The 26,121-nt window shown below is 41.2% G+C and overlaps 1 protein-coding gene across 1 annotated transcript; it reads right to left on the reverse strand.

The window, feature by feature from the left end:
- Positions 1-1,779: 1,779 nt before the first annotated feature.
- On the reverse strand, positions 1,780-25,882 carry kif16bb (kinesin family member 16Bb). The gene is made up of 20 exons (XM_085800743.1): positions 25,421-25,882; positions 25,277-25,340; positions 25,068-25,175; positions 24,851-24,967; positions 23,987-24,084; positions 22,351-22,466; positions 22,104-22,246; positions 21,622-21,790; positions 20,805-20,933; positions 20,442-20,617; positions 20,253-20,318; positions 20,116-20,175; positions 13,928-14,047; positions 13,720-13,771; positions 13,483-13,617; positions 12,054-12,136; positions 9,815-9,903; positions 6,149-6,322; positions 5,228-5,318; positions 1,780-4,548 (listed from the first exon to the last, which is right to left on the reverse strand). Exons 1-20 carry the CDS (start codon positions 25,465-25,467, stop codon positions 2,335-2,337), a joined length of 4,251 nt encoding a protein of 1,416 aa, XP_085656869.1. The 5' UTR covers positions 25,468-25,882; the 3' UTR covers positions 1,780-2,334.
- Between the last annotated feature and the right edge of the window lie 239 nt (positions 25,883-26,121).

Raw genomic sequence — 26,121 nt, forward strand, 5'->3', positions numbered from 1 at the left:
CTAGGAAACTGGCTCAAAGCATCGGAAACTAAAGGAGATGGGGTAGTTCTCAGTTTGCAAATCCAAAATTGATTTAATTATAAAACATTAGGCTACATAAACATCGTCAGGAGCCAGTTTACACCAATGGTTGTGGATTAGCCTTCAAAACCTCAGAAGAAAACATAAATAAAATCACTGCATTTTTGTGATTACTACTGGCTGCCAGAATGATAAAGATTGACATAAAAAAGATTTAGTCCATCCACAGCTAAGCAATGAGAGAACTGACAAGGTCACGTTCACATGCTTCCAAAGCAGGAGGTAAACAAATTATCTTGTTATATGCCATCAATGGCTGTGCGTATTAGGGCCGGAGAACCCAGTGGGAAATCACACAGAGTAATGATTTGAGATTCAGAGCCTGCCAGTGGGTATTTATATCTGCAGTCGGAGAGTGAGCATTTCCCCTTAACCAGACTACGCCTAACAAGAGCTTGGGTCTATTTCAGACATAAACCAGTCAACATGAGAATCAGCGGTTTTCTAGTTTCAAAAGGAAAATAAATTCAGAAACAAATTTACCACTTTTATCAAAGATTGCTCAACACTTCATTGTTTGCATTCCACCACTCCATTGAAAAACAAGACACTGAAAGCATCACATATGTTTCAAAAGAAGCAGAAAGGTTATTGAGATGTTGGCCAGCAGCCTCCAGGAGGAACTCTCCACCCCTCCATCCCACATGGCAGCAGAATAATCATTCAAATTTATAAATCTCTAATAATCAGGGTTTCGTGATGAGGAAGCCTGCAGAACCCTCTGTTTTCAAATACCGCCAGAATCTATGGACTTATCTGCAGGATGACACTCTCAGTCTCTCATTTTGCAGTTGATATTAAACTATTCATAACCTGCAAACATATTTGCAAGACATTAGCCTTGATGTAATCTGAAAATGTGGAAATCAACATGGAAAATTAAATCCATAATTTTAATCTTTTTTCCCGCAGACGACCGTCTTCATTTCAATGCATCTGGTTAAGATTTGTCTTGTCTGTGTTTTATTCACAGGAAGGCATAATACACAGTCGCTGGCTTGAATGCTAATTAACTATCTATAAAAAATAGAAAAACAACCTTTTCGCATCCCTCAGCTTTCATCCTAGCTCAAACCTCACCAGGTGTGATGTGTTTCTTCACTCAAGGCCAAATCTCCATCCTTCATGCTGGAGCAGACAAGAGGACTGATTGCACTATATTGCCCCTGTAATTTTCCATGCTGGATGGGGTCACTCAGTCAAGTTAAGGAGCAGACAGTCTCTAGCTCCATCTCTTAAGATGTGAATCAAACTTCAGTTTTCTTTTTTTTTCTTGGATGCTATATCAACCAACCCAAAATTTAAACAGCCCCTCCTGCAGTGAACAATGCTGACTGGCAGGAGTGAATCCACTGAGCCAATGTGCAGATAGTAACGGTGTAGTGGAGGTTCAGCTTGACCTCAGACACAAAAAGTCCATCTTTATAGTGAGGAGTTCAGAACTGTGAGTGGAATACAGATTCATGCAGAGACCGAGACAGTAAGAAAAGAGTGAAAAGGTGCCTATGCAAAAGCTAACATTAGAGACGAGGGTAGAGAGAGAGGAAGCCTGGCAGAGATGATAGGAAGACAAAATATTAGACATTAGAGAAGGCAGTGAAATGCATCAGACTCTGAATTCTTTGTTTTCCCCATCTTAAAAGCTCAACTCTCAGCTCATCTGCATTCTAAGTGGTAAACACAGCTCCCAAACAGCAGTGGATTTACCTTTGTTTTATTTTTACAAAACATACACAGATCAAAATAGATATTTTAAGATAAAATATTTGAAATCAGTAACAACTTGACATACATATGACTTACATTATATACAGCTTAGGTAACCATGACAGTTAGATCATATCTATCTAAAAAAACCTACAAAAATATTACAAAGCATTTTTTTAGCTGCTGAACACTAAAAGTTCAGCCCTTAATTATTTAAAACATTTCACATTAACTGACAAAGTCTTTGACACAAATAATATCAATGGATGTGGGGGGTAGTGGGTAAAGAACAAAAACAAAGCAACAACAAAGAAATTCAAGTGTTTTCAAGATAAAATATTCAAGTGTTGAAGCCATGCAACATTAAAATGACCAAACTTCTAGAGGAACAAATCAATACACAAACTTCAAAGTTAGTCATAGTTTTCCCTGTCATTTAACAGTAGAGCTTTTTCTTTGAACTGTCTGAGATCCTCTTTTGCCGTTGCTCCCTGTGAGTCAGAGTGTTCAAGCTGGGCTGTTCATTTCTAGCTGTTCAGTTCTTGATCAGACATTTGACAAGTGATTAATCAGGCAGGCAGCCTCAGTGGAGCAACTGAAAGTTAATTTCCACACTTCTGCATGCGGCAATGAATTTGAAGCATGTGCAGGCAGAGTAGCTGCCTCAGTCACGCTTTCAGGGTGACCTCTGCCCCTCATGTTTGCTAGGATTACATCCAGTCTGACAGCTCCATGCTTGTCTTCATCGTGAAGCAGCAGGCAGCGCACATCTGAACGCAGACGAAGAGCTAAGTCATGGAATAGGGGACGAGAGGGGACAATGGTGACAGAGTGTGGAGTTGGGTGAAAGACTGCATCCTCCTGCACGAGTCCAAGGTGGGTGTCGGTGAGTAAAAGCTTTGCCAGAGTCTCGGGGCATGTTCTGGGACAGAGGCACACCCCTACACTTGTGTACATTAGGAGCTGTACATCTCCCAGGTGGACTGTTTCTTGATCCATGTTACAATGCAGAAGGTAGACCAGATCGGCTAGACTCTTCTGGAACTGGCAGTAAACTCTAAACCCAGCATCCAGCAGGAGGTCAGGTACATACGCCTGCCAGTCTAGAGACAGCTTCATCAAATCTTCATGGAGCAGTGGGTGCTGAGAGACCCTGGCGTCCCCAGGGCACATCACACCAAGTATAGCCCAGCACAGTTCTCTAGTAAGCTTCTGGCTGTAGGTGTAGACACCCAGGATGCTCTCCTCTGTAATGCCCATCAAACGCAGACTGTGGCCTGCTAAGCCTATATGCACCTCCTTCAGCTGCAACAACGGGAGTTGATGGAATAAAACCAGGTGCCCAGAGTCAGAGGTCAGTGTGTAGAGGCCAGTCTCGGCCAGGATGAGGAGGGCTGGACGGGGCTCCGGTTGGCTGCATTTAGCCACATTGAGCCAACAGAGAGCTACAATCTTCTGGGAGGTGATCGCTGAGGTGGAGATGATGGACCGTAGAGCATCAATCATGACAAGAAATGGCAGAGTTTGGAGGCTCAAAAGCGAACCGGGAAATTTGATCAAAGTTTGACTTAAGATTTTGACATCCTCTTTGGTTTGCAGAGCCCTTGAGTTCTTCAGCGCCTGATCTTTGTCTTCAGATGCACGGACGAGCTCCACTTCACTGACGTTCTTCACTGACAATTCTGTGATCCGTTTGTCTCCTTGTTTAATATGTATACCAGCAATGTCTTGTGTCAGATCACTCATATTCCTGTTCAAACTGTCTTCTACGATAAGTGGCATGTCAACTAGCATTTTTTCTGCCTGGTTTAGGAACAGGCTTGGTGTTGGGACAGGGATGTGTGTGCTGAAGCCTTGAATTATCTGAGCTGCCTCGTTGGGCTGTAGGTGCTCAGGTATCTCCATCTGGATGTGCTGTATTAGCGGTAGTTCTTTCACTGTGGAAAACATTTGACTATCCTTGATAAGAGAGAAGACAAAACTCCCTTTAACCATGGAGAAGACCTTCACCACAGACACAGCACTGCTTCCACTGACCAGAGACACAACATAACTGGACCAGCGGGCCCCGACAGGCTGGAGTCCCTCTTTCCTGACCTGCTGCAATACTGCGCGAGAGCTCCAGAGAAGACGACCTGCATCCTGGACCATCCAAGAAACTCTGCTGACCCAAGAGCTCAGCCCTTTGTTTTGAACTGTGGCCACTGCAGTATCTGTAACACACCCTCTAGGAAAATCCTCCAAACCTCCGGACTCATCCATTTCTCCACAGCTCAGCTGGCCCTCGAAGGCAGTTTCCTCAGGTGGACAGCAGGGCAGCTTACTACCGAGAGGCTTTTTGTCGGGCTGCGAGTGAGTGCTGGTCTGTGGGAGGACAGGCATGGAGCTAGTTCCTCCACTGCTCTGCAGGTGGGACATGCTGCCTAATGAGCTCCCTCCAGAGCCAGGTCTCCCCTTGTAACAGTCAGCCACGACACCTTGGATCTCGTTAGCATTCCCCTCTGGCTTCATGCCACATCCATCACACGGGCCCAGGACACTCGTCTGCTGGAGGCTGGCATCCCCTGACCAGATCTCCTCCTCCTTACAACTTGCAGCTCGAGCCCCAGTCTGAGCATCTCTCCACGGCCTCTCAGACATGAGTCCTGGCCTTGATTTATGACACACGTCGCTCTCATGGTCAGGGCCGTCCCTGGTGCTTACACCACCCTGGAGTGCGTTTCCATCCAACTCAAAACAAGAGTGAATTCCGGGCTTGGCCTATTTTATATATAAGGAGAAAACAATGAGGAAATTAAAAAAAAAACTTAACCGTTTTATTCCGAGTAATTTCAGAACCCTGTTTTATGGAATTTACAGCAAAATAATTAAGGGCACTGCTGAGAAGGAACTTAAACAGCCATTTCACCCATTGCCCTTTAAAAACATTACTTTATTTATGTATTTAGTAATGCTTGAATACATAAATACATGCAGATGAAAATGGAGTGGAGAACAGCAAGGTAAATGTCTAAACAGAAGTATTTCCACAGTGCTCCCATTGCAATATGCTTTCACAAAATGAGTGTCATTTCCTTGAAACCCCTACAGGAAAGTGTAATAGGGTTTAAATATGTGCATAATAAATAAACAGAACAAGCCAAGGGAGAAAGTATTTCATGCCTCATAAAAATCTGTATGGGCCTGGATGGAAGGGAGGGGTAGGTACTGACATTTGCTCTGGTTTGCAAAGACAAAAGCGACTAATACTACAGTTGCATTGTGTCTTCATGAAAAAGCAGAGCAAAGTCTCACTGCCTCGCTGCTTACTGTAGCTCCAATCTCTAAAAAAACAATTAAAATGTATATTTAATTGTACCCATAGCTTATTGATTAAAGCCTTATTGTTGCTTTATTTAAGAATGATTAAGTGTGGCTGTCGAAAAACCTGAATACATACTGTAGTCATGAGCCTTTCTGATGTGGCAGGAGTGAGACAGCTGCTTGGCACTGTGAACTCCTCTGTGTCTGCAGCCAGCATATTCAGCAGACTGAAAAAAAAGGACACAGTGAAGACACAAGAATGAAATAACACATTTCACATTCTATCAGAGAACAAAAAATAAGTCTTGATATGAGGAAGCGTGTGCACAATACAGCTGTGGTTATATGCCTATGCATACTGCCAGGCTCTTTGTTTTCAAAGGCAAATTTAATTATTTGCTGCGGTTTGACACTGGAGACTTCAAAACTGTTTGCAGGCAAAATACAAGACTGCAATAACCCCCAACCCCCCTTCACAAAAACCATCCATTAGATTTGAAAAGCAAACAGCCCAAATGGCTGGATGAGATTAGAGCCACTCTACTAGCTGTGAAATTAAATAGAATCTGTGCATGTTGATTTGAGGATTTACATACACTACTGAACACTCTGGAGGGGGGAGCCGAAACCAAATATACAGCTCAGAATGATTTCTGACAGTAAACAGTGGCTTCGGCTGAGATTTGTGCGTAGCAGCAGGTTGACGAGGGGGAGAAGAGGTTGCACTAAAGCATTAACATCATCAACAAGAGGGACACAGTGCTGGTCCTCGTGACGCTTAAAGGATTTTTGCAGATCCTGAAGATCAGTGCAGAGGATGTCCTGTACTCAGCACTGTTTGCCTGCTGCTCGCATGAGTAAATGGCGAAATACTGATCTGGGATTCCCAAGCCAAGACCCTGACCACGTTTTCTTAATACCATTTTTTTCCTGTGGCACGCAAGCAGAGGTTTACAGTGTTCTTGCTGCAGAGTGACTGTGAGAACAAAACTGGTACACAAACAAAGGACTCATTAACATCACCACAGAGAGCACAGTTCGCCTCCCTCTAACGTACCCATTACCAGTCTCTTCCATCTCTGCCCCCTTCGTCTCTTCGTCTGTTCTCTGTTGATGGGGAGTCCCACTGCTTTCCTTTGGAAGTCTTTTGATGTCTTGGTTACGTCTGTTCAGGCTTTCTTGGACCTGCTGCCATGCCACCTCCTGCTGGTTGAGCTTTTCTTCCATCTTCCTACTCATCACATCACACATGCACATCCACAGATTGTACAGATCTTATGAGATACGCCATAGAAATTATATAAGACGTCCTACTTCCTTTCATATACACCCCTTAACACATCCTTCCAAACTTTCAAACCAGTTCCAGTTCATTTTGTGGCTGTTTAAGAAATGTCAAAACTCCCAACCTTCCTAGAATGATGAGCTTTAAGGAAAGTGACAAAAAAAATCCTTCAGAGGTGGATATGTTTGCAAGTACGATCTTTGTAGCTGCACCAAAACTTTTGGCAGGAGGTGTTAAGTAATAGCTAAGCTCTAAAGTGATGTTAACCGGTGTAAAGACATTAATTCAGGAGACATAAGTTCCTTTTTAACAGCTTTTTGGTGGTCGTCGGTTAAAAAATAAATGTAGCGGTTGGCCTTCTGGCCAGAGATGGAACATCAGATGAGGGACTAAAGGTGGCCAGTAAAAGCAGGGTGGGTCAAACACTAACTGACCTGCTCCATTACTGGCAGTTTCAGGCTTGCTGGGTTTCAAAGAGCTGCATTTCAACATACAGTACAGTCTTTGTAACAGCCCGATTAATAAATAATTTATCAAATCTTTTTTTTTTTTTTTTTTTTTACAATAAACAAATCATTGCAATTCTTCATGGTCAAATCATTCAGTGACTCAACTACATTTTTAAAATGTAAGTTCTTCTCTCAGACGCATGTATTTACAGACTGAGTGTCATAACTGAGGAAAACAACTGCCTCATATTTCAAAGCTTTTTCAAAGGAGAACATTCAGAGAGGGCTTTAGGAAATGTGAACAAATGCTTTACAGTCAAAGGATTGTTTGGAATTCCACATTAATAGAACATAATGTAATAATATTAATGTGATGCTCAGAGCAAGGCCAGGTGAAAAGATCTGCATTCATAAATGCACTTGAATCAAAGATCTTGATGAATACAGAAATGTTAAGTGGTCCCAAGCCTTCAACACAGGTCAGCCCTTTTGATACTGCAGTTAGCCTCTTCCTGTCAGAACTCTCAAATGAGAAATGTTTTGATCTGACTGATGTAGCTGATAATGGACAGGTTGCTTTTGTTGCTACAGAGCATCCCCTAATGCAACTGAAGGTCAGCTCATTGATATCTTGTGTTGCTCCCAGAGCTGAGCAGATATCCACAGCCAACATTAGAATTCAAATTATTTGCTGCCATTTACTACAGAGAGTTATTTTAAAAATGATTGAGTAAACTTACTGCCGCCCTTGCTGTGAGGGTACTTGCTATGTGAACAACAAGCTGAACAAGGATGGAATACATATCTAAGCAAGAGATGAAAAAGACCTCTCTCCACTGTCTCTCGTAAGTTCTTCAACAGATGATGGTAGACGGTAAGAAGAGAGAAAAAAAAAATCAGTTGAACACAGCTAATATTTTATGATGCAGGAAAGATTAAGACCCACACCCAATAAACTGCCATCCATATTTGCCTTGTATTCTACACACAGGTCACAAATTAAAGGGAAAACCTGAATGAATGAGGACATGAGGCACAAAACAAACGTATATGCTTCCACACATGGTGCAAAGTGCATGGCCCACTTGACTGATTGTCAATATTTACTGTTCACAGCTAAAATCAAAATGCATCTTGGGTAATCTTATCACAAGTGGACAGCTTGTACATGTGTGAATGTGGTTTGTGTCCAAGGCTACAATAAAATGGCCACCTACTCCACTGACATGTCTAATAAGCCCAGCTGCCATTTCATAATAATGAAATCAAGATATCCGTTTCCTATTCATTGATTTATCTGTGGTAGCTGACCACAATATCATTACTGAATCCCACATAATGATTTTTCTCTCATTCACAAAGAGTCTGAAAATATATTTTCTTTCAAAAATATATAGTCAGGCTGGTTAAAAACACCCACACATTTTGTCCTTGCAAGTGGGAACGTTCTGTGGGGTCCATAGAGCAGGTGGGAGATATTTGAATACCAGGTGTGAGCTTTGAGCAGTCCATTTGTAATCAGATCACACACGTGTTTAAACCAGGTCTGAATAAGAGCAAAGCCTGAGAAAGATATTAAATAGGGCTGAAAGTAGGAAGTTCAAGGTGCACTGAGCTGTTCAGCTCGTGGTGGACCGTCACCTCACAAAGACACTTAATGTTGATTCCTCCTTCTGTGTTTCACCTGTCCACTTTCTATACTCTACAGAATAGTTGACAGTTTTGCTGGTGGTTCGTTACCAACGCCCACAGAGGCTCAGTCTCTGTCCACCTCCTCTCTATCTTCCACCCACTCTGCAACACCACTTTCATCTTTTAAGCTGTGTAGTCAACCAATAGAAGTATTGTAGCAATCCTCTATTTTCACAAACACCTGTATTCACCCTTTCACATCCTAACAGCATCAGAGTTGCAGAGGGCTGCAGCTGTCGCAGTGAGACAAATATGAACCATCTCAGCCAAACCAAAGTTTCTTTTTTTTGTTTTTTTTATCAATACAGCACTGTGAGGGAAATTACATGTCAGAAAGCTTCACGCGCTCTAAAACATCAGGGTTTTCATTTCTCAAGAGACCACGGGTTTGTCTCAAATTGCTCAATACGACTTCAGGAGGCGGTGAATCACTAGAATGGGACTTGGATTTTGGACACTAATTCAAAGACTTCTGGGACACTGACAGATCAACGACCTGTCACACAGTTCCAAGGCAGTGGCAGGAGGTATAAAGATGTAACATTAGCATAATGTCACTCAGAGTCTGGTAGGGTATAGTGCAAAGAATCTTCTAAATCATTGCAATGGCACAATTTTACAGAGGAATTAAACAATGCAGGTGACAGCTGGAGCAGTCCATACATTTTCAGTGTCACATAGTAGCAAATTTACATTAATAAAATTTTGCCATTATCCATTAATTGCCATCATCTAGCACTTGTCACTGAAGTTCTACTTTAATACAAGCAATTGTGGATTTGAACTTCAACATGTTTGTCATGTTTGTAAAATAATGAAATTCAAAGTTCACTTAACTAGCTTTCATGCAGCTTTCACCTGCATTCACTGTGATGTGCATCCTCATTAAAATGCATATTTACAATAAAACACAATTAAGTATACACTACACTGGCCTTCTTCCAATCAGTGTATTGTGGGAATTTTCTGGGGAGCTGAACTTCACCGTGCACTGTGGTGATTTTGGAAATGAAACACGGGGCAGTTCACTACCCACTGAACTAGAGGCCATTTTGGGACGTGCCCTCAGCTGTAGGAAAAATACCTGCTTTCACTGGCTCAGCACGAAGCACTTCTGAATGGCTTTTTGCATGTTCCCACCTCTCCCCACAGAAATGCTGCCATGATTTATGGCTTTGATTTGGTCAACGCGTACAATGAATGCTGCTCAATAAGCAGGCATATTGTGGAGATTGAGGTGGAGTGGGTTCAGTTGTGCTTGGGTCACAGGGTGCACATGTGTCGGCGCAAGTCTCACCGTGGACTCTGCAGCATCACCATGGACAGATTCTCAGTAGATTTGGACACGTCAGTCAAGGACAAGTTGAAGGGAGACAGTAGCCCACTCTGCAGACGACAGAATGAGATAGCAGCATGAAATGAAACTGTGAGAAACGAGTGGCGATATGCCTATGGAACATTTGCAATTTCACTGTGGTTTAATTACAGTTTATACTGCATGTAATAAGTATTCATTACATTGTTTTTTTACACAACATTAGAGGAAAGATAAAAGGATGTTGACATCAGTTTTGAAGAATTCTAGAGTAATCTCGTAGCATGAAACCATTACATATTAAAATGAAAGGGTCATGCATATATGCACATTGGCTTGAAACAGAGCAGCTGTAATGCACAATGTGGTTCCTCATGCAGTTTATCTATGGCAGAGTTCTTTCCACATTGTCACGCTGTACCTAAAAGCAACAGTATTACACTTTGCTACTGTTGGAATAGACAATTTTTAAATCCACTTTTTACAAAACAGTTACACACTGTACTGTGGGTGTGCTTGCTCATATTCAGACTGAACGAATGTGGAACTCCTGAGACCATCTCATTTGGAATCGATGTTAAAAATGAATGGCAGAGACTCTTCTCAAAACCGCAGTGGGGCTTGAATGTCTGCACTTTACTTGGCTGTAATAATGTGCAATTTTCAATAATGCAAGGAGCAGAAAGCTGTCAAAAAACAGAAGTACAGCTGTGTTTATACAATGGTGTGTGAAGCCATTTCACAACATGAAATGTTATGACTCAGAGGAGTAAATGCTCAAAGTTGACTTAATTTAAGTTGCAGGCATTACAGTATTTTTCTTTCATATGCCAGAATGACAATATATTTCCCCTGAAAATATACACAAGACCAGGACTTAGTATTATTACGATGCAGTATTCTGGCATTATAAATGCTCATTTTTAAAAACATCAAGTTTCATCTGAATGTGTGTTGTTTATAAATTCTTTAACAGTAATTTTCACTCTACCATATAACTTAGTGGGGGCACCCTGGGCAACATCATCTGTATGCATAATGTTTAACATCTCAGGAATAGAAACCTGTAGTTCTCAGTTCACAGACTCTAATTTCTCACATACCATTATGACTTGCTCTATGCATCTTTTCATCTTTTATAACTGTACTTTTCTCATAGGAAATAAGGGGACTTGTGTGTCACACATCCAGCTCCATTCATCTTAGACTACAGCTTCAGTGATTGCAGCTTCTGTGATTTGATGTTTTAAAGCAATAAAACATGAAAGTCCTGGGAGGTGAATAATTTCATAGCCTCGAGACAGTTCATTGTTGAGGCAGCCTTGGCATGAATTTACTGACTCTGTAGATATGATTAGACATGACTGGAAAAGGAAATAGGTAAAAGTACATTTATATTTTCTATTTTATATGTTTGGTATTTTCAACTATATTTACATATTATATCAATATTTATTCATTTCTAAGTGATTTAATTCTTCCCAGCACATAAACACTTGGTTCTTATTCTATTCACCTATCCATCTATTCTATCATTCACTCAGTCTCATGTAACACAAACTGTAATAACACTTAAACATGAACATTTTTGGAGAGAAACAAAGACTGTGGGTTCTTTAGGGGAAAGGGTGCATTCTCACAATGCCTCTACAAAAACACATGAAAGTTATGAAAGCCAAGAGGGAGTTGTTGCAATATGGACATAAAGCAGACAGTTTTGAAAGGCGCTGCTGCACCTGGCCTCCTCTCAGAGACCGCAGAGTGTTTTTTCTAAGGTTGAAACAGTTCAGCCTTGTGGAGGGATTGTTCACGATGTGCTGGTGTACCGCTTTTTGTGAGCCAGTTAATCAGAGGCTCATGCTCAACAGGCAAAAACAACCTGTAGCAGCTGAGAAGCAGGCAGAAGTTCTTATTCTCATCAGAACGGATAACACACCGATCTGATTTGTGCAGCTTTTGGTGTGCTGTGAAAGAGTTCAACATATGCAATGTTTGCTGAAGGACGCAGGCATTACAAGCTGGTGGTTATGTGTGTGTGCTGACTTTGGTTTTGTTTTGACTCTGTTTTTACAGAATTAGCTGTCGAAAATGCAATTGAGGGAGCGTCTTCTCTGAAAGATGCTCCTTGCATTTATGGCATTTTTGTGTTAGGCAGCTTCATGAAAACAGAACAGTGTGAGAACACAACCAGGCTCGTCTGTGGTGGTGAAACTGTTGGTACCTGGCGTTTCACTCTTAGCTGGGCAGCTTCAGTTGGGTGGTTAAACCTCAGTATGGTCCCTCTTCCTAGCTGGATGATGGCACCTGGAATAAACCAAAGAGACAGAGCATGAAAAGAAAGAAAAATCGCAAATCATAAACTGACTTACCAACTTCAACTTTGGTAGAAATGTTACAGAAACCACTGAATTATTCATCACGCTGTAAAAACGAGTGGCAGAGGCAAAATGTGATGTGTTTTTAAAGTGACAGTAATGGTGCCGAAATTATGCCAGAAAACCTTTGTGGGTGTGGCACAGTACCCATAATGCATAGAGAGGTGAAGAGCAAAATGCTCTGACCATGGGAATCTTGTCACTGTGGGATTGCAGTGAACTTGGGCAAACTTGACAAACAACACAAAAGTTTTCCAACATTCTGCTCTGCTGAGATGAAGTGAATGAATTGCTATGAGGAACACAATCCCCAATGTGATTGGCAGTGACCTGGGCCAGAGGGATGATTTACCAGAGAAAATGGTCCAAGGAAACTTCTGAAGACTTGTAAAGCAATAAAACTGAAGTGATATTAGAGTTTATATATCACACTCGTGCTCATATTGCCATATCCACTGATTTTCTCGTGGTTTCTCTCCATTCTCCAGCTCCATTCTCAGCGCAGCAAATACTAATCTTGCTGCTACTAATGACTTCTGACGAGTGACAAAGCACCTGAGAGGGCAGTCTGTGATGGATCCCAGCTGCTTTTGGACTGAAAATTACTATCATTTGTTCAAGAAAATAGCCTCAGATGCAGCCGTTTCTGAGGGGGATATTGGATAAATTGAAATGGTTATGAAAGAGACTAGCGTAGCCCGGCCCTGTGCTGCCTGGCTCTGCAGTGCAGTTTTATCTCTGGAAAAGCAAAGCAGCGTGGATGAGGAGGCAGTAAGCAGTGAAAGCTCCCAGCACCGGCAAGCAGGGTCGGCTCAGGGGGGCAGAAGTTTCAGCTCGGCTTGGCTCTGTCCTTTGAAAGGTTAATGATCTGGCCCACTTCAAACCTGTCGGCCCTATCAACTCCATCTGCCAATTAAATGGAGGGCCTGGGGCTTTGTCTGGAGCTTTGTCCAGGGCCTCTCGCCCTTCAAAATGTTTAGTAAGAGAAATGGCATCTGCCCTGTGGAGAGCTGTGTTCACAATCCACTCATGTCCTGAGTGCGCTGCCACTGGGGAGCCAGGGACATAAAGTGGATTTCATTTGCAGATGTGACGCTGTGATCTCATAACTGCATGCAAAATGGATAGAAGTGTTATTGCCTCCCACTAGCGAAATAATTGTGAATCTTAGAGACGTAATTCTTCTTTTATTATTACTGATATGACTCGCTTCCTCCCACCCGTTCATCTGAGAAAATCGCAAGCATGTTATCCTTGCACAGATGCTTAGCTTACCTTGAGTCAGCTGGGAGGGTCCGGTGACCACAGAGCCATTGACTGAACACAGTGCACCATCCTGCTGAGGGATCAGAGTCACGGTACCAGCACGGTTCTCGATTGCACAGTGTTCACTGAGGAATCCATGATGCTCTAAAATGCAATCAAATATGAAATCATACAAAGAAATGCAGTGAATTTCAGTCCGATGGATAACGGAGCAGCTGGGAGTACGCTACAGTAACCTTGACTCACCAGTCTCCTGACTGGATGATGCTTTTTCACTCCCAATCAGGGTTCTCCCCTCCTATAGAGGAGATTCAAAGGTCTTAATACAGAACAGAACAAGGTGGTACCGACAATGAGAGCAATTAACCGAAGCAGTGAACCTAGGTTGGTAATGATTTCTAAGAAAATCATAGAGCAGCGTGTGAATTGTGTTAAGTTCAAACGCTGCATTTACCTTCAGGTAATAGAGGATGACGCCTGTGCTGAGTGGATCTTTTTCAATGCCAATCAGATGAGGTAGCAGGCAGTCCAGGACCACCCCACTCCCCTCCGTCCTCAGAGCCACCGTCTCCTCCTATAGGACACAAGAGAACGTACACTGTGAGGGTGAGAAAGAAAAAAAAAATTCAATAGCCTGTAGCTTGGATGGCACACAATAAAAAACAAAAATGCTGACAGACATTTAATGGCAACCAGCAGAAAACTGAATTCTTTATGACTGCTCTTCCTTGCCTGAAGGCCACGCAGAATAGCGGCGTTCCAACCATGTGTCACCATGAAGCAGTAGAGTGGCTAACGGCAAGAGAGACACCATAAATCATTCAGATTATCATGGTGAGAGTCAAACTGTACATTGTGTTCAGCGAGCGAAACAGACGCAGTGCCACCACCCACCCACACACACACACAGGTGGGTTGTATACCATGCGCCATTGCCTTTATTGATACATAGCTATCAACACTGTATGTTGCTATTAAAATACTCCCGAGCTTGTAAAGTATGCCAACTTCAACAGCAACAAACTTGAGCTAGTTCGATGTCATTTAGAACGTGTCTGAAGAAGGAGTATCGAGCGGAAGGTCAAACAAAAGTGAATTCCTATGCTGTAGACACACACATCAAGTGGAAAGAACGCAGAGGCTTAAAATATATACAGGGCAGTTTTTTCCCGCATAAATAGTGAGTTCAGTGAAAAACTGTGATAAGATGAGTCATTGTTAATTCAATTTTCATGGAAGCATTTTTACTATGATGCATATATTCCAAATCTCAGCATTCAGGCTGTCTATTTCATAATAAGTCAATTGATTAACACTACACGGTAGTGACACATTATATTTAGATCACAATTCAAAAATAAGAAAATAAGAAAAAAAAACAACATTCTGCTTGTCCAGCAATCTCCGCTAAATATGTATTTAATGGTGTTGGAGCTCCTCTCCACAGAAATGCGATAAGAGGTAGAGAAATTGATTTAATCCTTGAAAGCCATTTCTAAAGCGCAGGTTGGCTACACTTAAACCTCTGATCTGCTCCATACACCGCTTCACTGCCTCCAACAATTGTTGCTCAGGAATGTCAAAGCAAGAGTCACACCACCTTACATCATACGTGTCTGTTAAGGGGCAATCATTCACAACTTTGTATAAAATGTCATTTTAGTTTTATTTCTTTCCCCAACTTAAGTAAAAGAAAGTCAAACATTAATAAAGACCAGACAAACTGCAGACAGAATGAGTTTGTTGTGCAGTTCATTTGCCAATTATGCAGCAAGAAATGAAACACTTGAAAGACTTGGATGACCCGCTAGGTTCAAAAGACACTGTGAATTAAGCCATGCGGCCAAACTTAACTCTGTTTAAGGCCAGTAACCTTTTCCTCCCGAGGCAATGGCTGCGGTTCAATAACCCAGAGCCTACCCAAGTATGAGTGGTCCTATCAGAAGTATTCTTCCTGTTAAGCTGGTGGACTAATGCTTCACATTGCCATGGATTATCTTAAGTAGCTCCCCAAGAGGCAGAGCAGAAAATCTCACATATGGAGGATTCAGAACCAACACGGTGCATAAACTAGTTCCCCTCACTTTCAACCTCCTCCTGCTCCTCTTCCTATAGATTGGGACTGTGGGACTGTGAAGTGAGAGATGTGTCCACCACCGGCACCGTCTCACTCATTGTGGGATGGGAGAAATCCTTTTTCTAATGAAGAAGGAGAGGTATCGACCCCAGCCCCTGTACTTAATTAAAAGGGATTTTTCACAGACTTCATTAGAGGTGAGGAGCAGCCTGGCAGATTAATGCACTGTGTCACTTTCCTCAGACACCAGGAACAGATGAGATCCTCTTATTTTCTCTCCACATTCACACACATACTAGAGAGAGTTGCTGCTTACCACACCCAATCGGTATCTGTGTGTGTGCATGTGTGCGCGTACGCTATGAGGACAAAATAAAGTTTGCCTTCAGATTGAGGCAGCTGGTGAACATACTGTAATTAACTGTGGCCTAGACCAGCAGCCAGGCTCGGGCAGCATTTAGGCTTCCATTAAAAGCCATCATCTGTGGTTGGCCAGAATTTTTAATGGATTTTTCTCAGCACTTTGACGGTTCAGGTTCCCGACTTGGTTTCAAAACACTGCATTACTGGGCCAACCTGTGACGCTTTCCTGACTGCCCATCAGCCTTGTCAAGCAGATCAACCTGCTAACCAAATGGACACATGGGTACTGAACCCAGCACAAGAGAAAAGGCTCTGCATATGACTCACTCCTTATGTTAAAAGGTTAATTTCCTTAAAAGCTGTATTTATATCCCAGATTGTTGCTCTCTATAAAAAGTATAAAGAACAATGTGTAAAGGACAAAGGCAATTACATGGTCAGTTTTCAAAATGGCATGACACCTTTCATTTGAAATGACTGGTTACATGCCAGTAAGTGAACTCACAAAAAAGAACTGGCATCTTATTAAGGAATTAATGAGATATTTTCACATGAGCCCACCTCTTTGTTACTTATGTAATGTTAAAAGCTGCTTCTCATCCAGAAAGTTGTTATTTGGTTGTGATATGAACATCTTACATAATTGGCTTGATATGCACTCCAGCAAATCAGCACCAGGGTGCAACTTGTAGTTGAAAACTAGAGAGGGATTCAACCAGATAAAAGCACTTGTGGAACACTTCTGCTTCGTTTCCCATTGCAACTGATGTCAACTAATGGTTGCCTTGATGCGCAGGTGGGCTATGCATGCTTTACATAGTTATCTTTTTTTGTTTTGTTTAAAGAGTGTGAAATCAAGTGGTAACAGACCCCTCTAATGCTGTTTTATTTTTATTACAGTCCCTGCTAAAATATTTTAGTCTGACCCCTGTCCCAAATTCCCCTAACATAGTGTATGTGTTCAGTCCATATGTTTTCCAAACAGCCACATAAAAACTGTTTTTATAATTTAAATTTAAAAGAAAGTTTGTGTATTTTGGAGCCAAGATTTACATTCTGGCATGTGAAAAATCAAAGGCAAGAATGTGTGTTGGTCATGAAAGGTTATAATGACTAACTATGATGTAAAACTGCTGACAGTATGAGGTAAATTGACATTAAACAGAACAAGGCTCAGAGCATTCAGAGCTTAAATTGTGCCTTTGTGCTGATTGTAGCATGTTGGGGAAATACAAAGACTACTAGGATCAAAGAAACACCGCGGTTCATTTTATCTTAGTGAAATGGAGGTTCCTCCCACCACGCTGTGTTACATGGGGACCTGTGAGGATGGCTGGGGGAGCTGAATGCAACTTCACTTGTGAAATAAAACTACTCACAAATCTGTGTGTGCGTGTTTGTGTGTAACTGTGTATATTACTTCGTTTTTATCATATTATATAAATACACACACATATACACGCGCGCACACACACACTACCCTGCAGTAGAACAACATTTCACTTTACTCTCTTCCTGCCTTTTTTGTTCTCTCAATCTGTTGCCGTCTCTGTCTGGTAAGAGGCTGCTCTGGAATCCATCTTATATTAATTACTTTCTCTTCCCCACATGCCCTGTAACCAATCTGGGAAGCTGACGATGAATAACTTTGCATTCTAAATCTGCTTTGAATACAGAATTCAAAATTCTGTTTACACCGCTCTTGGTCAGCTCGTCTCTCGTACTTCTTCTCTCCTTACAGCCCGAGCAGAAATTTCCATCTAAGCTCTCAGCAACAGAATCAAATGAATTAAACACAAAATATACGAGATTTGAAGCATTGGAGAGGACTCCTCTCAATTTAAAATAAACAAAAACAAAAAACAAACAACACGTGATAGAGATGTAGAACATGCAGCGTGTAACAAACATTTAAACATGAATGTTAGATTTAAATCAGGCCCAAATCCTTTTAAACAAAACATTGTGCAGGCCATTTGTTATACTACTACTACTACTACTACTACTACTACTACTACTACTACTACTACTACTACTACTACTACTACTACTACTACTACTACTACTACTACTACTACTACTACTACTACTACTGTGTCCAGTAGGCCTGTGTGTGCAGAATTTTGAAATGGCCAGCTACAAACTGAGGCTGGATGTGCCTCTCTGTGCTAAACAAGACACCACCTCTAAAGCCGGTGCAGGATTCCATGCAGGAATCCCACTTATCATTTTTCACCCAGGGAGAATGCAAATTCACAGGAAGACAAATGCCAAATCCATAAAGTCATTCATCAAACACTTCAGCTCCGGCAAGACCAGCGTGCTAGCTGGTCACCAGTACAGTGGCCTTTTTAGCCTAGATGTCACACTGAATCATGCATCATAACAGGTGCATTTACATGGAAGGGCACAGGTCTAAATAAGGCAGATTTGTCAGCTCAGACAGCACAGCAGAGATGGACGATGTTGCCTCTGAGCATAAAGTCATCAGCGCCTGGACATGCAAACAGATTTACAATATAGTAACTCTAATTAATATGCCGGACAGTCAGAGACGAAAGTGCCATATGTCAATAATCAAGACCTCTTAATTAGGAGCAGTGACAGCTGGTAATGAGTTCCAATACACTGTCATGAATAAAAGGGCCGTCAAGCCACTAAATGTCACCTGCTAACCACCACACAGACTAGAATGTTAATTACAGCGAGCACATATAACCACTGTGTTCATATAGAGCGTATTCAAAATTCTCAGACGTTGTCCTCTTGAATTTATAGCTTCACAAAAGCAATCTGACATCTATCTCTGGTAATCTAGTACAAGGTCACAATGCAGATCTATTAAGAGACATCTTTCAAAGGCCACAACAACACAACAGCTTAAACACATGCAGAAGCTGATGCAGAAAAGGTACTGCTAGCATGTATAATGGATACAAAAAGTCAACTCCATACTCCTCATGACTGGCACGCTTCACAGTTCAATGCATAATGCAACAGGCTACTTGGCTGAACACGATGAGTCCCAAACAGATGACATTTGGTGTTATTTGGGAGGTTGGGCACAAATTCAACAGAGAAAAAGTGTTCAGTGTAAACTCTGTGCTTGGCAAACCGTGGCATTTTTCTGTTACAGCTTGGGGTCTTGTAGGGATGTTGCCACCCTGTCCCAGCCTCAGAGAAACCATATTGGGTTGAAGGAGGAGGCATATCTGTTCCATTTCTCTCTGTCACACTCCCCAAATACTGCCACACAATAACTTCTGTCATTACAAGAGCTCTGCTTTTGGATGCCATTTAAATCTGAATAGATGGAAAATTAAATTTAAATGCCAGGTCGTCTCTACTACTCATTACCATTTCCAGTCCATGAATCAGGCGGCGGCTGTTCATAAGACTTGCAGTGACACCAGCTGGTAGGATGTCTACACTGCAGGCAGCAGCAGCTTACATGCCAAAACTCCTGCTGGGAGCTGGCCGTTTTGTTGATTGTTAGTGTTAAAATTAATGAAGCCTCAACAGTCTGTGTACTCATTTGCCTTCTATTTTACTTGTCCTTCTGTACCAAGTTTCAAATTGCATAATTTTTCATTATTAGACAAATACAACTTTAGACAATGGACTCAAATAAAAACACAGATTTCTTATTGAATTAAAAATTGTGGCACTGAAAACTAGATAAGTGACAAAAAATATATAGTGATAAAGTCACCTGACAAACTTTTTCTTTGCAGAGAAACAACACAGTTCCACAGAACGTAACTATAACTAAGTTCAAACACTTCTCCTCAGTTATCCTCTAGCTCATGTCTAAAAATCAAACACAGTACCAGGCCTTTGTGAGCCAAACCAATCAATGTTAAATTGGCTTTAGGATATTTTGCACAACAGCTCAGTTGGGCTTTTCATCAATGTATTGCAAGAATAGTTTGTTTTAACAAACTGGTAGATGAAACTCTTATTGCTTCTGGCTAAAAGTACTTTGGAGGTTGCTGAACAACATTACAAGATCAAGCACATGCAGGACAGCCAGTGGGCTTAGTTATACATAAAAGAGAGAAATTACATTTATCAAAACAATAAAAAATAAGCCATAGTTTTGTGAAGTTTAATTGATCTTTCAGTGTGTAGTGTTGTATTTTGTGTGTAGGGCAGTGTGCGGTTTTACTAAGTTTAAAAATGGTTTGAAATATTTGTTTTACCTGCAGAATACTCTGAGTCTCACTCCATTTGCTGGTCCACTTCTTGGTCAGTGCGAGCACCTGAAGGGAATAGCAGGAGCAACAGGTGTATTATTTACAGAGAAGATCAAAACCCTGTTTGACAGTGGATGACTCACCTTTTCCTCATTGTGATGCAACTCCTCCTCTACATTCACAGAGGAAGGCAGCTCCCCACGGGAGACCTGGAGTAGTAGTGAGAAGACAGCCCAACCTACAATGTAACCTTTAACTAAAAGACTGTCAACATATACGTATATTGTTGTCTCTTTGATGGTCTATATTGCAAACTTGAACATATGCAGGACCTGACTGGCTTCTTCTAGTAGACTTCGGAGCCTGGTAACTTCTGCCTGCAGTTCTCTGATAACCTTCACACTGCCATCTTCATTCACTGTGGGTGAGTTCAGTATGTTCGTAGCTCGGCTGGCGTAGCGCAAAGTGCTTAGGGTCTCTCCATAGTTCACATCAGCAGGAGAAACAGCTGCCACGACAGATTACCAGGAAGAAATACATGCAGGTTGACGACAAGTGGTGAAACATTACATGAAAAACAAAAGAGGATTATGTGCTTAGCATCATCTTCTGTTTTTAAAACATTCAAGAAGGCAACAAGGAAGCAGCAACAGCCATTTTCTAGAAACAGTCTTGACTATGTTTACAATACGTACTTGCTATCATGGTTGTTACGGAGTTTCCACCCAGGCTGTCTTTTAGTAGCCATGTCAGCACAGAGTCTCTGTAAGGAATGAACAACTGCTTCTTCTTGTTTGTTGACTGTCCTCCTACACCAAGGTCAGCTGGTGGGGTCACACAAAGTTTTATTCTATTTTATTTTTTCAAAACACACACACAGGAAATTTGACCTCTGCATTTAACCCGTCCATGAACAGTGAACACAGACAGCAGCAGTGGGCAGCCACAGTGCCATACCCAGAGATTAGATGGTGGGGAGTTAGGCCTTGCTCAAGGTAGCATCAGCTGTGGGTGTTGAATAATGAAAAAAAAAAAAAAACTTTCATTCACTCCCCCAGATCACAGTAGTTCAGTGATTGAAACCAACAAACTATGCCTGAGGGAAACTAAAGAAAACAATATGAAATGTTTCATCCTAACGCTCTGCAGATCCATTTTGCGAGAGCAGGGGTCACTAACTAATATTAGTGCGTATAAAATATCATTAGTTTGCACTAAGGCCTTGAATTTCATATAATCCTACATGAAATTCAATAGTCAGTTTAATTTCAGCCATTAAACACTCTGAAATAGAACCAAACATCAAATGACAAAATCTTTGATAATGATTTGAAAATTAAATTGGCAGCTGAAAACAGACAAACTGGTTATTTTTTAAAAACAGATACCAAAATGAACAAAATCGCAGCCTCCACGTAGAACGTAATCACATTTCTATTATTGAGCCTGAAAACTCATTACTAGATAAAGACGTGTTGTCATTTCGTGTCAGTATCTGTAGCTGTCATTTACCCAAAGCTGAGATCACACTGCCCAGGGTGACCAGGGATTTGTTGATGTTGGCACCTTCCTTCAACCTCGTGCCCGTGGTGCGTGTGGCATCAGCTCTCTCACTGCCTGCCAGGTCTACCAGGTGGATCTTACTCAGCGTCTCACGAGGCAACTCTGCATCAAACCACGCCTGTGGCATGAAAAAAATAAAAACATTACTGAGAAATCCTTGTTTGGTTTAAAAGAGGCAGCATCACAGAGGAATACTTAGGCAGTATTATGACAAAAAGTGCTACTTAAGATGGAAAAAATTAAAAAACCTTTGAAGATGAAAATACATGCTCAAATTTATCAGTACACAAAATGGATACAGAGGACTAATTAAAGCTCTTGAGAAATGGCCTTTACCAACACCAAAACAAGTTTCAGACATAAAAAATATATTTATGCCAACTCAAACTGACAACATGTGACATGGATGCATGGAGAAACTGCAATCTCACCTGTGTGAACCTGATGGTTAAGATGGCGTGGGAGCGGCTGCTTAAGTTATTCATGCCCGTGCTGGCTGTGGTGCGGTTGGCATTGCCGAGAAGGATCAGATCCTCCATGTCACTGTGCTTATGTATCAGGTGCTTGGACAGATCTACACATATGATGCAGTGTTTTTTAGTTAGGTTTTCATATGGCACAACATTTCACATAAACTCGGCTGAGATTGGTTTGAGATGGAGAATAAAAGTAGCTTACTCTCAACATAGGGCCCGTCTCTGGGGTGCTCTCTCACTTTCAAGCATCCGCCATCTGTGGGAGTAGTTCTCTTCTTCAGGAGGTCCTGCACACGTTCGTTATAGATCTCTAAATAGCTGGTGCCAGGACAGAAACACAAAATGCTAAATCTGATCCAAGATTGCACCAAGACTACAAAGGCACAAATTAACGGAGGGTTTTAGGGTTGATATGTGCCTGGCAAAGCACCAAGACCAGAACAAAACAAGTTGCTATTCACTGTTCACTGTGAAGAGAGACACACTGCAGATTTACAGCCAAATTATTGTGCTCACATTGTTCTGCCTGCAGTGACAGAGAATCAACAAACGTATGTAAAGGCGGTTTTGGCAGAAACCTTCAATCATACGGTGGTGTGTGTGTCTGTGTGAAAAGCAAAAGGACTACTTTTTTGAGAGGCTTACTCAAAAGTGATGCAAGGCATGGAGCAATTAGGCTTCATGAGAGTGTGACAGTAATTTAAATGGCAGGGACCATATTCTGCGGATGAAGCCATGCAGGCTGTTTTCTGGCTCGGTGTTGAGAACTCAAACAGGTTACAATATCAGATAGTTTCTAAGTGACTAGAGGCATAACTGCCATTGTTATAATAACAGAACAGGGAGGATTATTAAGCCAGTTACATGGCTCCATCTATCATAATCTTATTACAAAAATACAAAATGTATGATGATGTTCTACAATGCTGAGATGAAATGGCTTTCAAGGAAGCTATCCATTCAACCAGCACAAACTAAAATCCTCATTCTTTTTTCCTGCAGGCAGTGAAAGCAAGGACCGAAAAACCTGACAATGTGAAATGAACTGTAAGGTTTTACACAGAAACTATTTAATACCAGGAATTTTACTTGCTCACATCCTACCTGAATGTTCTTGTCCGTTTCCATTCAAATTGGTTAAAATTATAATATGATCATGCACCTCCACCCTAGAAATTGGAGGTTGTGAACGTCTGATAAAGGAAATCACTCTATGAGCCCATGCATCAAGATCATGTCCTGTCTACTACACCAAAATCCTGTGATTTCAATGTTGTTGGTGGTAAAAAAAAAAGTGTTTCCTGTAACACTGATGATATTAATAATTTAATTCTACTGATGACAACACACATACATTTTATTTGAACAAGCAATGAATATGTCACAGTGTATCCCAGTACAAATGTGTCACTTGCTAATTTCACGATATTCAGTTTACCTATAGCAAGGCCTAGCCGAGCCCGTCAAATAAAAACCCAATTTTGGCATTGAATTGAACCCAAATAATGTTCCAGCAGCAGAGATTAGACCAAATGGCTGATTAATGGTCTCACAGTAGCTTGACAGGCTGAAAATCCTCAATTTTATCTTCAAATATAATCATTTAAGAGCAGAGCTGAGACATGAAATGGATATTGATGTGACTAGATACCATTTTGGACTTCAATTACTTTTTGATTATAGTTATACAGCCTTCATTTTGTCTTTTTCTGGTTTTACAAAACTGAATTATAGTTCGGTCAATAGAACACGAGACAAAGAACAAAACTAACAACTACAAAACTAACAGTCTTGTCTAACTTTAAGATGAGAAGTATGTATGTAGGCTGGTTGCTTACCTGACCTCTGTACGGAATGACACAGTATCACTTTTACTTCTTTGAGATATCTCTGAGAACAAGCCTTCACATATCCGTGGGATTAAACCTTTATCCTCCTACAACAAAGAGAAAATGTTGGATTGAGAACTCTTACAGATACAATACTCATACACAGTGTACTGTCAAATGACAATTTCATCTTCCGCTCATTATGTTCTCTTAATTTGAGTGTCTATGCTATGCTGTGACCACAGTTCAGCACATGCAAAGACTGCTGAACAACATAAATAACAGCTCATCTGATATAGAGTTACTGAAGCATAAAAGCAATTCCACTCTGAGCTGCATGCCCTCTTGTTTTAATTACAAAGTAACAGATAGTAAGCATTAAGAGGCATATATAATTATCTGGGATGTTGACAGAAGCTCTGCTGATGACCTTGCACAAGTCTCCTGGTAGACAAGCAGAAACCTCACTGGTAATGTGAAATTTCCAGTGCTGTGCAAGGTGAGGGGGAAAAAAAGCTTTGGGTTGCTGCCCTCATCACATTTTTTGATTAGTTGGGGGAAACATGGAGATAAATGAAGAGAATGGGAGGAACCTCTGATGAGACTACCATCAGTCAGTTTCTAATGTTGGCTGAAACCCGTGATACGTGCACACTGGGTTAGTATCCTGCAATCTAAGCTTGACACTGAGGGGAATATTTTAACATCCATGACATCGTGATAATTCCTTCTGACAGAAGGGCACATTTACAGGCCGTGCTTTGCTTTTCAAATTCAAAGTAACGTTGTTTATAGCATGGCTACCCAAGAGGGTAAATTAAAAGTTATGCTTCAACTGTACAATGTTGAGAGAGCTGACAAGGCCATACTTACGGCATGGCCCATCATGGTGTGGGACTTCCCTGAGCCTGTTTGGCCATAGGCAAACATACAGGCATTGAAACCATCAAATGCAGCTTTTAGTACATCAGACCCCAAGTCCTGGAAAATCTAAATAAGCAGAAGGAGTTAGTGAAGTTATCAGGCAAGAAACACTGCATTTAAAAACACTTAAGACTCTAGGTTTAAACCAAAAACAAATAGGCCATACCCTCTCCTGGGATGCAAATATGGAGCTTCCTTCAGTTGAATCATATGAGAAGTCAAAAGAAAAGGTCTTCACCTCTCTCTTCTGCTCGTCCCCTCGAACAGGTGAAGGCTGACATTTCAACATAAAAGGGGGAAAAAAAACTATCTTTTAATAAAAACTTCATGAACTGCCGTGCAGTGCATTTTTATTTGCTGATAAAATAGGCCTACCTTGTGAATAGATGTACTGCTGCCGTTCACATGAATTATCACCTTCGAGGACAACTGCTTTTCTCTGCGGGATCATGAACGTCAAGATTGCGTGTTTCTTTTGAAGGCTTGGACAAAATAAAAGCAGTAGCACCATATACCCACCTTTTATTCAGAGGACGAACACGGACCGCTACTCTCACTGAAGCCATAGTTAATCAAAATCACACAGTGCACATCTAACAGCTAGCTCCCCCGGCCCGAGTCTTCTTTGAAAAAGCAGTGCGCGTGAAGGCGTCTGCGCGAGCATCAATGCAAAGTACTTCACACCTAATTACCACACCTGGGGCCTGTCCTCACTTCTCACTAGACAGACACCCCGCTGAGTTGTATTAACAATTGATATCCTGTACTCCAAACAAAACTTTTTTTGTTTTGTTTTGTTTGTGTCATTGAGTGCACCCTGATAATATTCTACAAAATAAAACTGCAGGTAGTCTCAGATTTTTGTCAATTTAATTGCTGCCCAAATATAATAACAACTAATGGAAAAGGAGTCCTTACCTAACATTGATTACAGAATCTATAGTGACTTCAAATCATATTTTGAATTCCTATGAATAAACCAATCGAGCAGTCAAAATGATGCATTCGATACACGCAGGAAAACAGATTACCTAGTTACACCAATTTAAAAACGTGAAGTAAGAAGATAGCTGTTCATTGAACGTTTTATGTGTAATGTTGTTGGCAAGATCCAACGGTTCAGTTGTTTGTCGAGTTATTATGAAATGGTAGAATTAAAGTCTGTAGCTAGTGTATAATATTTTAACGGGTTTAAAAATGTAAAAAGTCTGTACATAGTT

This window comes from Trachurus japonicus, chromosome 15, assembly GCF_045865225.1.
Source record: "Trachurus japonicus isolate A0001 chromosome 15, Traja_1.0".
Classification (NCBI taxonomy): domain Eukaryota; kingdom Metazoa; phylum Chordata; class Actinopteri; order Carangiformes; family Carangidae; genus Trachurus; species Trachurus japonicus.

What these genes read in the sequence shown, in the direction of transcription:
- kif16bb (XM_085800743.1), bottom strand. Translation starts at nt 25,467, where the DNA reads ATGGCTTCAGTGAGAGTAGCGGTCCGTGTTCGTCCTCTGAATAAAAG. An exon ending in ATGGAAGAGACTGGTAATGG is followed by an intron (nt 5,319 to 6,148) that starts GTACGTTAGAGG and finishes CTTTTTTTTCAG; the next exon opens with TCTGCTGAATATGCTGGCTG. An exon ending in CAGAAAGGCTCATGACTACA is followed by an intron (nt 4,549 to 5,227) that starts GTATGTATTCAG and finishes TATATAAAATAG; the next exon opens with GCCAAGCCCGGAATTCACTC.